The sequence below is a fragment of the Vanderwaltozyma polyspora genome, genomic scaffold, assembly GCF_000150035.1.
Source record: "Vanderwaltozyma polyspora DSM 70294 KpolScaffold345 genomic scaffold, whole genome shotgun sequence".
Taxonomy (NCBI): domain Eukaryota; kingdom Fungi; phylum Ascomycota; class Saccharomycetes; order Saccharomycetales; family Saccharomycetaceae; genus Vanderwaltozyma; species Vanderwaltozyma polyspora.
In genome coordinates this window covers 14,688-28,315 of record NW_001834569.1, presented here as the reverse complement: position 1 = coordinate 28,315, position 13,628 = coordinate 14,688, and the positions used below count along the sequence as shown (strand labels likewise).

Sequence of the window (13,628 nt, the reverse complement as noted above, 5' to 3'; positions counted from 1 at the left end):
GTATTTTTTTTAAAGGGATACCGTGGGACCAAAGGATTTCCCAGGAGAGGTGGGTTTCCCACTTTATCAGGCTAAATTTTTACATTGCCAACCTTTAAAAGGTGTTCCCTTTAATTCGAGGTTTTTTAAAGGATCCCTAAATAGAGGTTTTTCAATTTTTTCTCGTTGGGCTTAAGAAGATTTGGGTTTTAATTGAAGAGCATTTTGTTAATTCACTTTCGTTTTTTAAGGAATTTTATAGAGAAAGGTTTTTTTTTTTTTAGATTTAATAATTTTCGGCCTTAATAAAATAATATTGAATAAATTTTTAAAACAGTTATTTATATTTGAAACAAATATTACCAATTCTATGTATTTTATAATAAATCATGCAAAGGCTAGGGTAGCTATTATTATGGGACTAAAATATATATATTAAGTTTATATTTAACTAATTTACACAGATTATTTTTAAAAAAAATAATATGACATGTAGAGATAATGGAACGAAAAGATGTCCTTTAAATGTTGTTGTTGTTGTTATTTAATCTTTAATTTTATATTAATTTTTAATATTGATGAATGTGACTTTTATTTATTCAAGGCAAAAAAACGTCATTACCTTGTTCCATAGCCATCTTTGTATGGAATACGATATCAGTAGCTTCCCATGGGTAAGCTAACCAACAGTCTGGGACATGTCTAGCAGCGAAATATCTCTTTTCATCTTTAACCATATCTTCAGGAAGATCAGCCTTCTTTGGTTTTAATTTATTATGTAGAACAAAGATACCGAAATTGGTCTTGTATTCAGGTTGTGTTTCTGGATCAACACCTTTTGCCTTTGCTTGTTCAGCAGCATCTTTTTCCAATTCACTTAAAGCATAATGTAGAGTAGTTCTAGTGTCATCAACTTCATCAATGATCAAAACATTTTTACCAACCAAATCTAATTTACATTGTTCGTAATCAATCCATTGAGTTCTTTGAACTTCAACACCTGGTTTTTCAACATCAGAACCTTCAATTCTTTCGTACAATGATAAAATAATTGCAAAAATTCTAATAGTTGGTGTGTTTTTTTCCTTTAAGAAAGTTCTTAGAATTCTTGCTGGGATGAAACCACCACCACCAATAGCAATAATAATATCAGGCTTAAATTCTTTGATCTTAGGAGCAGAGAATTGACATAGTTGATGAACGTTATTGTAAGAAATATATTGCTTTTCTTCAGACATATTGTAAATAAAATGAATAGGTTTCTTTTAACAATGAATTTTCAAGAACGAATTAAAATATTGTACAAAGATTAAATTCAACTAGTGTTAAAATCCAAAGACTACTATAAAAGTTCAAGTTAACTACTTAAATAGGATTTATTTAAAAAAAAATATTGAAGATATCGATGAACTCAAACAAAGGTAACAACTGGAAATGAAGACATTTTTTTCAATTAATTTTACGTGAATTGAACTGAATCAAGCTCTGCTTCGACAAAGTAACTATTATAATACTACTACATACAACTATTGTAACAAGAAACTAAAGCAAACAAGGAACGAAAAAAAAAAATTTTCTCCATCGATTTTTCCATTCTTTTTCATTATAATTCAAATAAATCAAATTGTAAATTTAAATCACAGAACAGAGCTTTACAAGTAGAATCTAGAGTTAAAAGCAAATGAGAAAGAGGTCAACTTTTACTCACAAATATAGCAGCTCTAGTTCCAACTTCTTATAAATCATTGGTTAATTAATGCCTTAATTAACCTTTAATTAGCTAAACAATTAATTATATCAGTCCAAGTTCATAATTTTTTACTTTATGCTGTTAGTTAAACCAATCTCATCTCATCGCAAGCAGGAAATGCAAAAAATAAAATTAAAAAAAAAGAAACAACGTGAAACTTTTGCTTTTTTCTTTTTGTTTTGGGTGAAAAAGAAACGATAAAAGAAAAGAAGCAGCTTTTTTGAATTCTTATTACTTTTTATTTCCTAATACAGTATTTGTTTTCCTAAATAGGATTTTCTTTGGAAGTTCTACATATTCGTATTAGGAAGTTTACATGAAATACATCAGATTGTATATCACTAGTTCGAATCAGTTAAATTTTGGTGATGAATGATGGATGGATGGGCGGCGGTAAGAAGGACACGATACTTTAACTATCTTTGGAGTATGATCTAACTAGTCTCTTTATGATATTACAATGTGTCTATCGATTTAATTTATGTATTTATTATTTAGTATGTACACAGACTTATGGGTGCCTACATTTCTATGTCACTGTAACCTTCTTCCTCTTCTTCTTCTTCTTCGCTGTCACTGTGGTCGTGATCGATGTGGTTAGATTTGGAACCTGAATGACCCCTTTCATCGTATTCAACATCTTCATCGATATCACTTTCACTGTCATAATCTTCTTCACCATCCTCAATTAATCCAGCATCGTCTAATTCTTCGTTGTACTCTACAAATTCCTCATCTTCATCTACTAAAGTTGCAACATCATCTAATCTTGCTTCTTCTATAGTACCTGCTTTTTTGGTCTCCATAGTACTCAATGCAGCTTCTAATTTACACTCTAGTGTCAGTAATCTAGGAAGTAAGTCCGAACGTTTCTTTAATGTAGAATGCAATGATGATAATGTCGACATTAGATTTGGAACTGTCACTAGATACCCTCCGTGTACTATTAAACACCATTTAACCCACACATTCAATGCTTCTTGTCTATGTGTTTGTCTTGCAATTCTTTCAGCCAGTCTTTCTAATAAAATTACAGCTAAAGTTGGTTTCAACCTTATTATAGTATCCTTGATTACTTTGGCGTCACGATTATTCAATACAGTCTCTAATAATGAATGGTCATTGGCTTGTAAGGCTTGAGACAATACTACAGTAAAAGTACCAGTTGTCATACCTGAGCCTTTAGAATCTCTAGCTTTTTTACCGCTCAGGCGTGATACTGAAAGAGCTGAAACTTTATCTGCTAAAGTTTCAGTAGCAGCTTCTCCATCTTCTTTTGCTTTTTCTTCTGCTTCTTTTTCCAATTGGCTAATTATATTGGCAACATGCTTGAAGTTATCACCAGAAGTAACTTGGGCATTACCCTCGGCATAATTTTTAGCTGATGCCAAATCTACCCCGTATAATGAATTAGATTTGGATCCTGAAGAAGTTCCAATGCCTAAATTGATTTCATATGTATACTCCGATGGAAGAGTTCTCCATTGTATTGTTGAAAAACTTGGTATGGTGGCATTTCTTAACCAGGTTAGATTTAGAATGTCGTTTTTAATGTTGATATTTATTACTGCTATTTTATTCGATTGTTCAGAAATTGCATCGATGGTTTTAGAAGATCTTTTAGACTTGTTTCCTCTCTTTTTATTGGTATTCGTAACTAGCGGATCTTCAAAAATTTCAATTTTCCCATCTTCTGTAGTAACAGCAATGACATCTTGGCTAGAGTTAGAAAATGTATTGACGTTGGATTGAGAGACTAAAACTGTCTTAGTCAATCCGGAGTTAATGTCGTATACATTTAAGAAACGATCGTTAATGGCACCAGAGATGAAAAAATCATCGGAAATGGATTTTAAAATGCTTACTGGAGTAATATGACCTGGATAAGTAATAACAACTTCTTTTTTTTGTGTATCTATAAGAGATATAGAATGCGATGCAACTAATAATTGATTATTTTTATTTGGAACAACATGGACTTTATTTAACTGAACACAAGATTCGATTTTGAAATGTTGTTTAAGTTTAAATTCATCTAACGAAAATTGATAAATAGTATCGTTATTATCGATAGACCAAAGTTCTGAGTTATAGATATCCAAATCTTTAATTTCATATGGATTTCCGGTACTTAACTTGTAAATAACTTCGTTTGATAGCGGCGAATAAACCCAAATTTCACCGTTATTCAAACCAATGAAGACACACAAAGTTTCAGTTGAAGAAATATAATTCCATTCCATACATGTAACTCTTAAATTGGAATCATCCAAATAAAAAAATATATCGTTCTCACTATTGATTCCTCCATTATCTACAGTAGATTCAACTGCAATACGTTGTTTGTCTAATGCAATGGTGACATATGCCAAATGTTGACCCTGAGGATCATATTTAGATAGAATTACTGGCGATTCTTGAACTGACATACTATATAAACCACAATATGCAATTAAAGGTCGCGATTGATCTTCTGGAATGGAATGTCCATCAATTATTCAATATGCTAATTTGCAATACTTTTCTTATATACTATCAAGTTTGAACTAAAGCTCATCGCATCTTAAAAATTTTTCAATGTAGTTCGTTCATAATGACAGTTAAGAAAATAAATGATATAAGCTTTAGAATTAGTTAGCGCCAGCCAACTAATATCAAGGTGGTCTCTAACAGTAGAAATCATATTTTTGACCATTAAACTATTGATTGTCACTTTTATATGTCTATCGATATTTATGATTCAATATGAGTTAATATGCTTTCATCCTGATTCTTCTGAACCAACGACGATAACACGTCAATGTTAATGAGAAATGATGTAGTATTTTTGATTAATTTATACAAAGTATCTATTTATTTTAATTATTTTTGTTTCATTAGTTTTGGGCAACAAATTCAAGGATCACTTGTAATGAATTTTCTCTTTCGTCATTTAAGGATCCCAGAATCTTTTCATACATTGCCAAATTTTCTTGTTTTATTTGATTGAAGAAATTGCCAACTTCTTGGAAACAATTGATTTGATCTAATACTGTTTCCTTTAAATCATCTTCATAACCTTCGAAGTACTCCTCATCTTCTGGAGATTCGAATAATTCATCGATACCTTCTTCTCCCTTGGCCAAGGTATCACGTTTTCTTATGGCTAATGGAAGCTTCTCAGTTATTGTTACTAACTTATCAGAAAATTGTGGAACAAAGCCACTGACAGCACTAGGAAGTTCAGGTAATTTGAACAATGATATAATAGCTAATATTTGTAACTTAATCGCAAAAACACTGGTTAAATTACAATTGAACCATTTTTGTAATAAGTTCAAAGTCATGCCCTCTCTTTCAGCAACTTGCAATGTCTCGATAGGCTTGATAAATAAGTTTGCTAGGAAACATTTGATAATCTTTGAATCATCTAAATCTAACTCATCATTACTAGATGCCCGCAAAGCTTTATCAAATAGAGGAATGTCCTTTAATGACAATGCATATAACACCAAAATATCATAAACACCTTCAACATCATAATCGATGTCACTTTCTAATTTAACTGATAAGATTTCTAAAAATGGTTGAACATAACTTTGGTCTCTAGGGAACCCATGAGTAACAACTGTTTCAAAGAAAACTTGGTATGATTCGAAATAATCCATTGCATAAGTTTGGAAGGAATGTAACACATCATCGAACATCTCCCAGATAGCTGGAGTGAATTGTTGATACATCCCAATAGAAGATAAAGCTAATGAATCCATTAGATCAACAATTTCTGTTAAAAATGATATTTGAGCATGTAAAATAATAAATTTTACAACAGGCAAAAATTTATCCACCAGATAAACTTTATTCATGGCCATAACCATTGTAGTCATTGTTTGTAGTAAAGCGCTTGCTTGAAGTTCTTGATCTTGGTCGGCGCTGGAATATGAGCTTGAACTGTTGTCAACGATAGACTTTGCAATTTGTAAGAATTGTTCCGTCAAATTTGCAGCTAAATCTTCAGCAAATGGAGTCAATTCATCAGCAAATCTTTCCACAAATGCTTCCATAACTTCTGATAACGTATCAATTTCAAATTCTTTAGAAACCTTTAATAATTTTTCCATGATTCTTGGAACTTGAGAAGAGATATGTTGGTGTATATCTGGGTTTGAGATAATCAAAGTCTTTAATGCATCGGCAGCTTCTACCTGGACAGGGATTGAATCGCTATCCATGAAACGATTAAAGGTCATTTCAAATAATTTTGAAAGAGTTGCCATGTCTTGGAATGGATGGCTATATAAAGAAATAGTTTCCAAGGCTCTGGCAACCAAGAATTGGTATTGGTTTTGAGACATCAAAGGTACGATGAAATGAGAAAAAATACCTTCCAATTCTGATGAAGGCTCTAAGAATGAGAAAAATGTTGAAACAGTTCTCATAGCACCTTCTTGTCTATAAGCAATGTCTAAATCGTTTGAGTTTTGTAAGAAGCTGTTAAAGATTTCATTAAGAAATGGTAAAACTTTGTGCATTTGAGCCGGACGTTTATGGCCCACAACAAAAATAAAATCAGTAGATGCGACATCTTCGGTGGAACCTTCCCGATTCAAATCGAAATAACGTCTAGTATATTCTTCTTGATCATCTTCTAATAATTCAACACTTCTGTTACTAGCACATAGACATGGGAAAATAACATTTTGAATAATAGTTTCCAAATGTGGGCTTATCAAAGGGTATAACTCATCCGTTGTGACACACTTTTCTAAAAATTGTATCAAATAATATAAGGCCGATTCACTCAACCATAAGGATGAGGTACCCCATAGTTGAATAATCTTAAAATATTCCTTTAAAATTGTTGGAACGATATTCATGAAAACATAATTAACAAAATCTTGAGTAACAACTTTTGTGGTTCTGCAGTATTTTTGAACAAAACGGTTTAAATTACCAAAACCCCATTTTGTAACTTTAACCCTTTTATCCAATGATCTATCTGAAATATCTAAATCCAAAACTTGTTTTGGTAAAGGTTTTGCACAAACGAATAAATGTAATTGAATCCAAGAATTTAATTTATCAACATTTGTAAAATATTCTGGGAAATTATTCAAACAAGCATATTTGAAACATTTCAAAATTAAATATAATAATTCATTTGATTTGTAATCTTCTGCATTGACGAGTTGAGAAGCAATATTTTCTACGGTAGGGAAAATGGAATTAATAACTTTATCAATATACTGTCTATTTCCTGCCATATCCCACCTATGGACAATACAAACTTCAAATAATAGCAATAGACCTGGATATATATAATCTTGGTTTCCACTGGATAATAGTTCGTTTATAACACTAATCAAATCCCAATTGTCATTACAATTCAAGATAGCTCTTACAGATTCTGTTAAATGTGGTCTTAAATGACTGCTTGAAACATTTTTGATCAAAGTTTGAATTAAATTTTCCTTTATTGTCAGTTGCTCATCAGGAATGATACCATCTAGACGATTCTTAGCATCCCATGATCTTTGTATTTTATTTTTCAAGTAAATGGCAGAAGAGACCCTTACATGAATTGGGAACTCTTCATTAGCGACTACTTTCAAAAGAAAAGTTGTGAAACCTGCTTCTTTTTGAAACTCAAACAATTGTAATTCTGCATCTTTAATTAATTTTGCATCAGAGACCATAGTCAATTCGATGCATCTTAAAATTTTTTGTTCATCTATCATGTTTAGTTTTTTTAATAAATATGTATATTCTTTGCTTTAAACTATTGTTTGGAATTTATACCAATATCAATATGTCTTTTTTTATGAAAAGCAATTTTCCTAATGATCAATTCCACGTCAACTAAAAGAATGAATTTAATTTATTTGAATATTGATTGATATTAGTCTATACGCTAATGATTCTTTCTTAAATATAGTTTTAAAGTTCGACGTATTTAATTAAATTTAAACTCCGTACCTAGATCAAAGACAAATATAACTATTCTCCATTGAATTCTTAACACAGAACACCCAAAAAATTTGAAAAATTGCACTTCAGTATACAAATATCAAAATATATATACCTGTACAAATACATATATATATGTATTATCTTAATCATAACAGAACCTCATCGTTTGAATTATAAACAGCTAGTTTTCCTTGTGTTGATGCTAATAGTATTATTTTGCATTGAAAAATGTCCATTGGCAAAAAAAAAAAGACGAAAACACTAAACAATTTTTTCTTTGCCCACTATAATTTCACACTTGTTCCGTCTATCATGATTTATCTGATACGTCCAATTTTTTTTCCACTTCGAAAGAAAATTATTTAATGACCGGGTAATGAAGTTGCTTGAGTTTCCCAAAATAGACGCCAACAACTGGACAATTAATGACTAATTGGCAAGGGATTGGATATTCGAAGTCTAAATATATAGGAGCACAGTATATTTTTTTTAAAATTCTATATCCTTTACAATTATTTGATCAACATAGGAATTTTAAATATGGTAATTATTTTCAAACATGAAACGTAAAATTTTTGTTTTGTTTGGCAACTTAAGAAGTAATATCTTTTGAATTAAAATTATAACGAACTAAAGTTTAAAAAAAACATAATCCAAACTTCCCCAAATATATTATATATATAGAGCTAAAAAATAAAGCAATATTGAGAATCTGCTTATCTGCCTCCAGATACAAGATTATCTTTTTAAAGAAGTTTCTTTTTAAATATTACAAATGACACAAAAAACATCTCTTTGTGTCACATTTTTGGTCACTACCAAAAGAATAATATATTCACTAAATTCATCAATTCGTCAGTCCTTGAAAAATTGGAGGTAATCCAACAAGAATACCAGGTTTAGAACTATGATCTATTATATTTTACTGAAATTGTTGTTAGTTTTGAAGTAATAAATCCCGTGACTTTGGCAATTCTTAAAAACCAACTCAGTCTCAAGTATTCACATATATTATTATATAGTATAAAATCTTGTCTGATTAGCAGCTTATATTTAACTTTGACAGTTGTCATCAACGTTCCCTACAATTGACATGACAATAAAACCGATTTTTAAAGTTACCCTCACAATACACCCCATTTTAATTACTTGAGTAATCTATAATAGTAAGAAATACATACTGTGGATATAGGTATGGGTGTAAACTTCTGGTGGGAATACCTTTACATAGTAAAGGGAAACGTATCCATCTCTTGTCATCATCCCTTTAAATTATTTGTTCCATTATGAACTCAAAATTTACTTTAATTACTGAGGATATAATATAGATTAACCAAAAATACTATTTGTTATAAGATAAAAAAAAACACGACCATGCTGTAATATACATAGATGTACACTATTAAGTCACAATTAGATTACTATGAACCACTAATGTAGGTTACATTCATTTATAATTGAAATATTCATTTTCAATTTGGTATTTAGTTATTTCTTCCACTTTGCTATTATCACATATTTTAGAAAGCTAAAGAACTAAATTTTAGTAGTCTTTTATTACCCTATCTTAATCAAGTACCCGCATATAAATTTATTTAGCTTGTGTAATATTGATGATATCAGTCTTGAAGAGTAGATATTTATGAAATTGAACTAAATTGAATTCAACATCCTTGACACACTGCTCAAATCAATTTTGATACTGATCTTGATCTTTATTTTGATTTTGATGATGTGGAGATTACAAAGAAATTTCAGTGCTCTAACTATTAATCTCATCAAAAAAAATAAATTACCACCAAGACCAAAATTTAATGAACAACTAGAAACTGAATGTACTGAAAGTTTTATGCATGGAGGAAGAGGACCAGGTGGTCAAAAAATAAATAAAAGCAACTCCAAAGTACAATTAAAACATATACCCACAGGTATAGTGGTCGAATGTCAAGAGACAAGATCAAGGGACCAAAATAGAAAAATAGCAAGAGAAAAAATGGCTTTAGCCATCGAAAGATTTAGAAATGGCATAGAGGTGAACGGTGAAGTGATATCTGAAAGGGAGAAAGCAGTACAAGAATGGCATCGTCAATCAAAGAAATCAAAATATAAAAAAAGTAAACAGAAATATGAAGAGCATCAAGAATTGAAAAAACAAAAAGAATTAGAACAATTGAAAAAGGATGAAGAGATATTAAAATCTATATTCCAACAAAACTAAACCCTCCACCCTCAATCTCCATCTCAGTATCAATAATTACTCTTAATTCAATCAACTTATCTTGTAGATATAGTTATTGATCATTGAAATAGTTATCATGTTACGTTGAGATGATAGTGATGCATTTAAACGTTCAAACTCCGGAAATAAGAAAAGGATAAATTATAGCGTCATCATAAGGATCAAATAAAGATAATTATAGAGGGGAAACTAATGATGTTGATGATTGTGATTAAGGACATAAATTATATATAAATGGTGAGCATAAGTGTTTTTAATCTAAAGGTGGCTTACTGTTTTACATTTTTTTTTTCATTTTTTTTTGTTTGTGGGGAAAAGTAAGGAGAATAGAATAGATCTTTCTTATATCCTTTTTGACATATTGGTCTTTATTTTAATTCAGGCTAAACTGTATTTTGAACAAGGAGCATATAAAATCGAATATCTACATATCATTTAAAAGGGTATTCATATAATAATAGAAATCTTAGATATACATAAGGAATTATGGGTTCTCCTCGTGTTAGTTATCGTATTGAAGGGGCATTTTTCATTATCAGTTTTACTGATCCAAGATATTTGAATTCCCTGAGTTTTGATGACTTTATCTATATCTCTGAACTATTGGAAAAAGCTGACAAGGATGACTCAATATTGTATACAGTTTTTCAAAGTAGTGGCAAGTTTTTCTCTGCCGGGTTCAAATTTGATTCTATTGCAGAATTTGGTGAAATTAAAAAGGAGAAAAATCCATTAAGACAATTATCTTTATTATTTGGGACAATATCTTCTCAAAATGTACTAGTGGCAGACAGATTTTTAAAGCATAGAAAAATTTTAATTTGTTGTTTAAATGGTCCTGCAATTGGACTTGGCGCTGCTTTAGTTATGCTTTGTGATATTGTGTACTCTATGACTGATTCAGTTTACCTATTATTCCCATTCAGTAACCTGGCATTTGTCACAGAGTTGAGTTCAAGTATTACAGTGGCTAGAAAATTAGGCCATAGTTGCGCAAATGAACATTTGATGTTTAGTACACCTATAACATATAATGAACTTTTTGATAAAAAAGTAATTGTTAGGAATTATAAAATGGATGATACTGACGAGTTTAATAAGAAAGTTATTGCGGATCTTCAAAAACAGGCGAAGCAGTTGCACCCAGATAGTATCATTGGGATTAAAAATACAATCATGACGGGAGAGTATGGTCGTTTGTTGAAGTTGTCACAGGCAAATGAAAGTACTACAACATTCCCATTTTGGGTAGATGGTCATCCTCAAAAGAGATTTCAACAAATGAAGAATAAAGAGAGAAGACACAAATTATGATCAAATTAGTACCGCTTCGACTTTTACTCTTAGCTTATATTTAATACATATATCTCTGTAACGATATCTATACTTCATTATTACTTTTAGGCGATAAGCATTTTGCTGTATAGAAAATGTAGTCAATAATATGCGGTTAAATTTATCCAAATAAGGGAAATTGTCAGAGACAAATCTTTTTCTTAAATGGTTTACAATCGTTTGATAATGCAATCAACTCTAAAAGATTAATGAAACAAAGCATCAATTGGGTTCCAATACTTAAGGAGGTTTTGGCTTATTTCATCTTTTACATGAATTTATATAATAATCCCGTAGTACTCCTTTACTAAGCTCAAAGACAAGTTAGATAAGTTGAATTTAAAAATCCGTTGCTTGATGGAATATTCACCTAAGAGTTCAGTTGTTGTCAGATAAATACAGTTTTTTACAATTAATGTTTTAGTTCTTTAGTTACTGATAGAATTGATAGCATCAATAGTGAGGGATCAGATTATTCAGTATACAGTATCCGATTGTAACAAAAAATTCGTTTTATTTACTTAAGTGAATCAGATGTTATTCTTAATTAATAACAGAAAAAAGCATAGTACTATAAATACCTGCATCTCTTTGTTTTAAGTTTTTTGTTACCTAGATGAATACCACAACTATCCCTTTAATAGAGAATATACAGCCAATTCCGTTACCTTTTTTTTTCATTCATTTTTTCTTGTTGGTTGCATGGAACTAACGCCAGATCTTAAAGATCTGGCAAGAAAACAACGGAAGAAATACAGATCGTACTAATAATGAAAAGGCTGCACAGATTAAGATATTTAGACTAGCTCTGTTAAATGTAGGATAGAAATTAAATGAGAATGAACTTTCCAATTGAGTCAGATGGATGAAAATAAATCTATAAAATATTATTATACTTCGGCTATGTGGCCAAAACGCTCTTTAGTTGAACTAATGATTGAAATGATCAATGAAGAATTTATTCCCTTTTTATTTCAGGAATACGGACGGAATCTTGTTTAAACATTTAATTATCTTATGCAGTGTTGTAATAGGAGATTAAACGCATTTCTGTTATCAATTATTCCTAATATTGCTTCTGACACTAGTTTTAGCCCATAGTTAATATGAGGAACAAGGAAGTCCGGACTAATGTCAATAGCTTAGATACTAATGAAAGGATATTTTATAGTGTCAAATTCATTTAATCACCAATGAGGAACCTCTGATTGCTATTCATGGTCTAAACCATAATTATACTGTCATGGTTATAGCCATGTATGAAACTTGCATCACTTTATATGTGCTAGAACAGAGATAATTATTCTAGTGCTTAATTCTTGATAACTAGTTAGAATATCAGTGCTATCAAAATTTATATTATCTGAAATGAATATAAAATTATAGTACTTTTGATATTTTTTTGAAATCAATGATGTTTTATTTTTAAAAGGTCTTGGCCTTAACAAGATTTAAATAATATATTAGGTCAACCTCAAATCAAATTTATTATGTACATATTTTCAAGTTCATTATTGACAATGAGAACTCAAAAAGCCAAGATTTTTCAATGGGCCTCGATCTAGGATACATGTAGTCTAATTATGTAAAGTTAAACAAATGTGACACCCAAATCTGTTTCTGACAATATTACTTTAGTCGAAATGAAATAATCTTGAAGTTTCAAAATATGTAATCAATTGAACAGCTTCCACTAATAGTATTTGATATTTGCTACCTCCTTCCCCGGTAGAATAATATCTCATTTCCACTTCAGAAAAGAATAAAAAATATTTAAGACATTGTATATTCGACCATAGAAACAGCTAAAGGGTAACAACAGAGATCCACATTAATAAGAAACAATATAGATAACAGCAGATACAATTAAATACAAGGAACCGTACAAGGTTCAGTTCTAATCGAAGTTGATGTGTAGCGATTGGCGATAGATAAAGTATTTGTTGAAGTCAAAATAAAAGAGGTACCAAGAAGAAATAAATACAATACCACTACCGGCTTCTAGAAATGAATGTAATAATACCCTTCGACTTTTAGAGGCACCCTATAGAAATGAAATCTTGATTCTTGAGCTGGTAAAGGGAGAGATCTCTTGAGCGAGATTTGCAGTTATTCACTTACATGGTTTCTATATTAACGTTTGTTCAAAAAAAAATTTAATGGGTTAGCGTTTCGAAAAGAACAACAAGAAGAGCAAACAAATGTACGAAGAAGACGTAATTTCAGAAAGTAAAAGATGTAAAGCAAGAGATTAAATAGTCGAAAACACTACACATGTAAAAATATCACATCCGAATCATAAATTTCAGAATGGAGAGGATGACAAAACGGGCAAAACAGATCATAAACCATCTCTTTTTTTTTTTTTTATTTTAG

The 13,628-nt window shown here is 30.4% G+C and overlaps 5 protein-coding genes across 5 annotated transcripts; 2 read left to right on the top strand and 3 right to left on the bottom strand.

Annotated features, from left to right (window-relative positions):
• Positions 1 to 578: 578 nt before the first annotated feature.
• Positions 579 to 1,217, bottom strand: HPT1 (hypoxanthine phosphoribosyltransferase; the record flags this gene model as incomplete). The annotated part of the gene is made up of 1 exon (XM_001642668.1): positions 579 to 1,217. The coding sequence occupies one exon, from the start codon at positions 1,215 to 1,217 to the stop codon at positions 579 to 581; it is 639 nt and encodes a 212-aa protein (XP_001642718.1).
• Positions 1,218 to 2,250: 1,033 nt separating this feature from the next.
• On the bottom strand, positions 2,251 to 4,158 carry UTP5 (Utp5p; the record flags this gene model as incomplete). Its single annotated transcript, XM_001642667.1, has 1 exon — positions 2,251 to 4,158. One exon carries the CDS (start codon positions 4,156 to 4,158, stop codon positions 2,251 to 2,253), a length of 1,908 nt encoding a protein of 635 aa, XP_001642717.1.
• Positions 4,159 to 4,605: 447 nt separating this feature from the next.
• On the bottom strand, positions 4,606 to 7,446 carry SXM1 (Sxm1p; the record flags this gene model as incomplete). The annotated part of the gene is made up of 1 exon (XM_001642666.1): positions 4,606 to 7,446. One exon carries the CDS (start codon positions 7,444 to 7,446, stop codon positions 4,606 to 4,608), a length of 2,841 nt encoding a protein of 946 aa, XP_001642716.1.
• A 1,961-nt stretch (positions 7,447 to 9,407) lies between these two features.
• RSO55 (Rso55p) lies at positions 9,408 to 9,896 on the top strand (the record flags this gene model as incomplete). Its single annotated transcript, XM_001642665.1, has 1 exon — positions 9,408 to 9,896. One exon carries the CDS (start codon positions 9,408 to 9,410, stop codon positions 9,894 to 9,896), a length of 489 nt encoding a protein of 162 aa, XP_001642715.1.
• A 507-nt stretch (positions 9,897 to 10,403) lies between these two features.
• On the top strand, positions 10,404 to 11,231 carry Kpol_345p4 (enoyl-CoA hydratase/isomerase family protein; the record flags this gene model as incomplete). The annotated part of the gene is made up of 1 exon (XM_001642664.1): positions 10,404 to 11,231. The coding sequence occupies one exon, from the start codon at positions 10,404 to 10,406 to the stop codon at positions 11,229 to 11,231; it is 828 nt and encodes a 275-aa protein (XP_001642714.1).
• Positions 11,232 to 13,628: the final 2,397 nt, after the last annotated feature.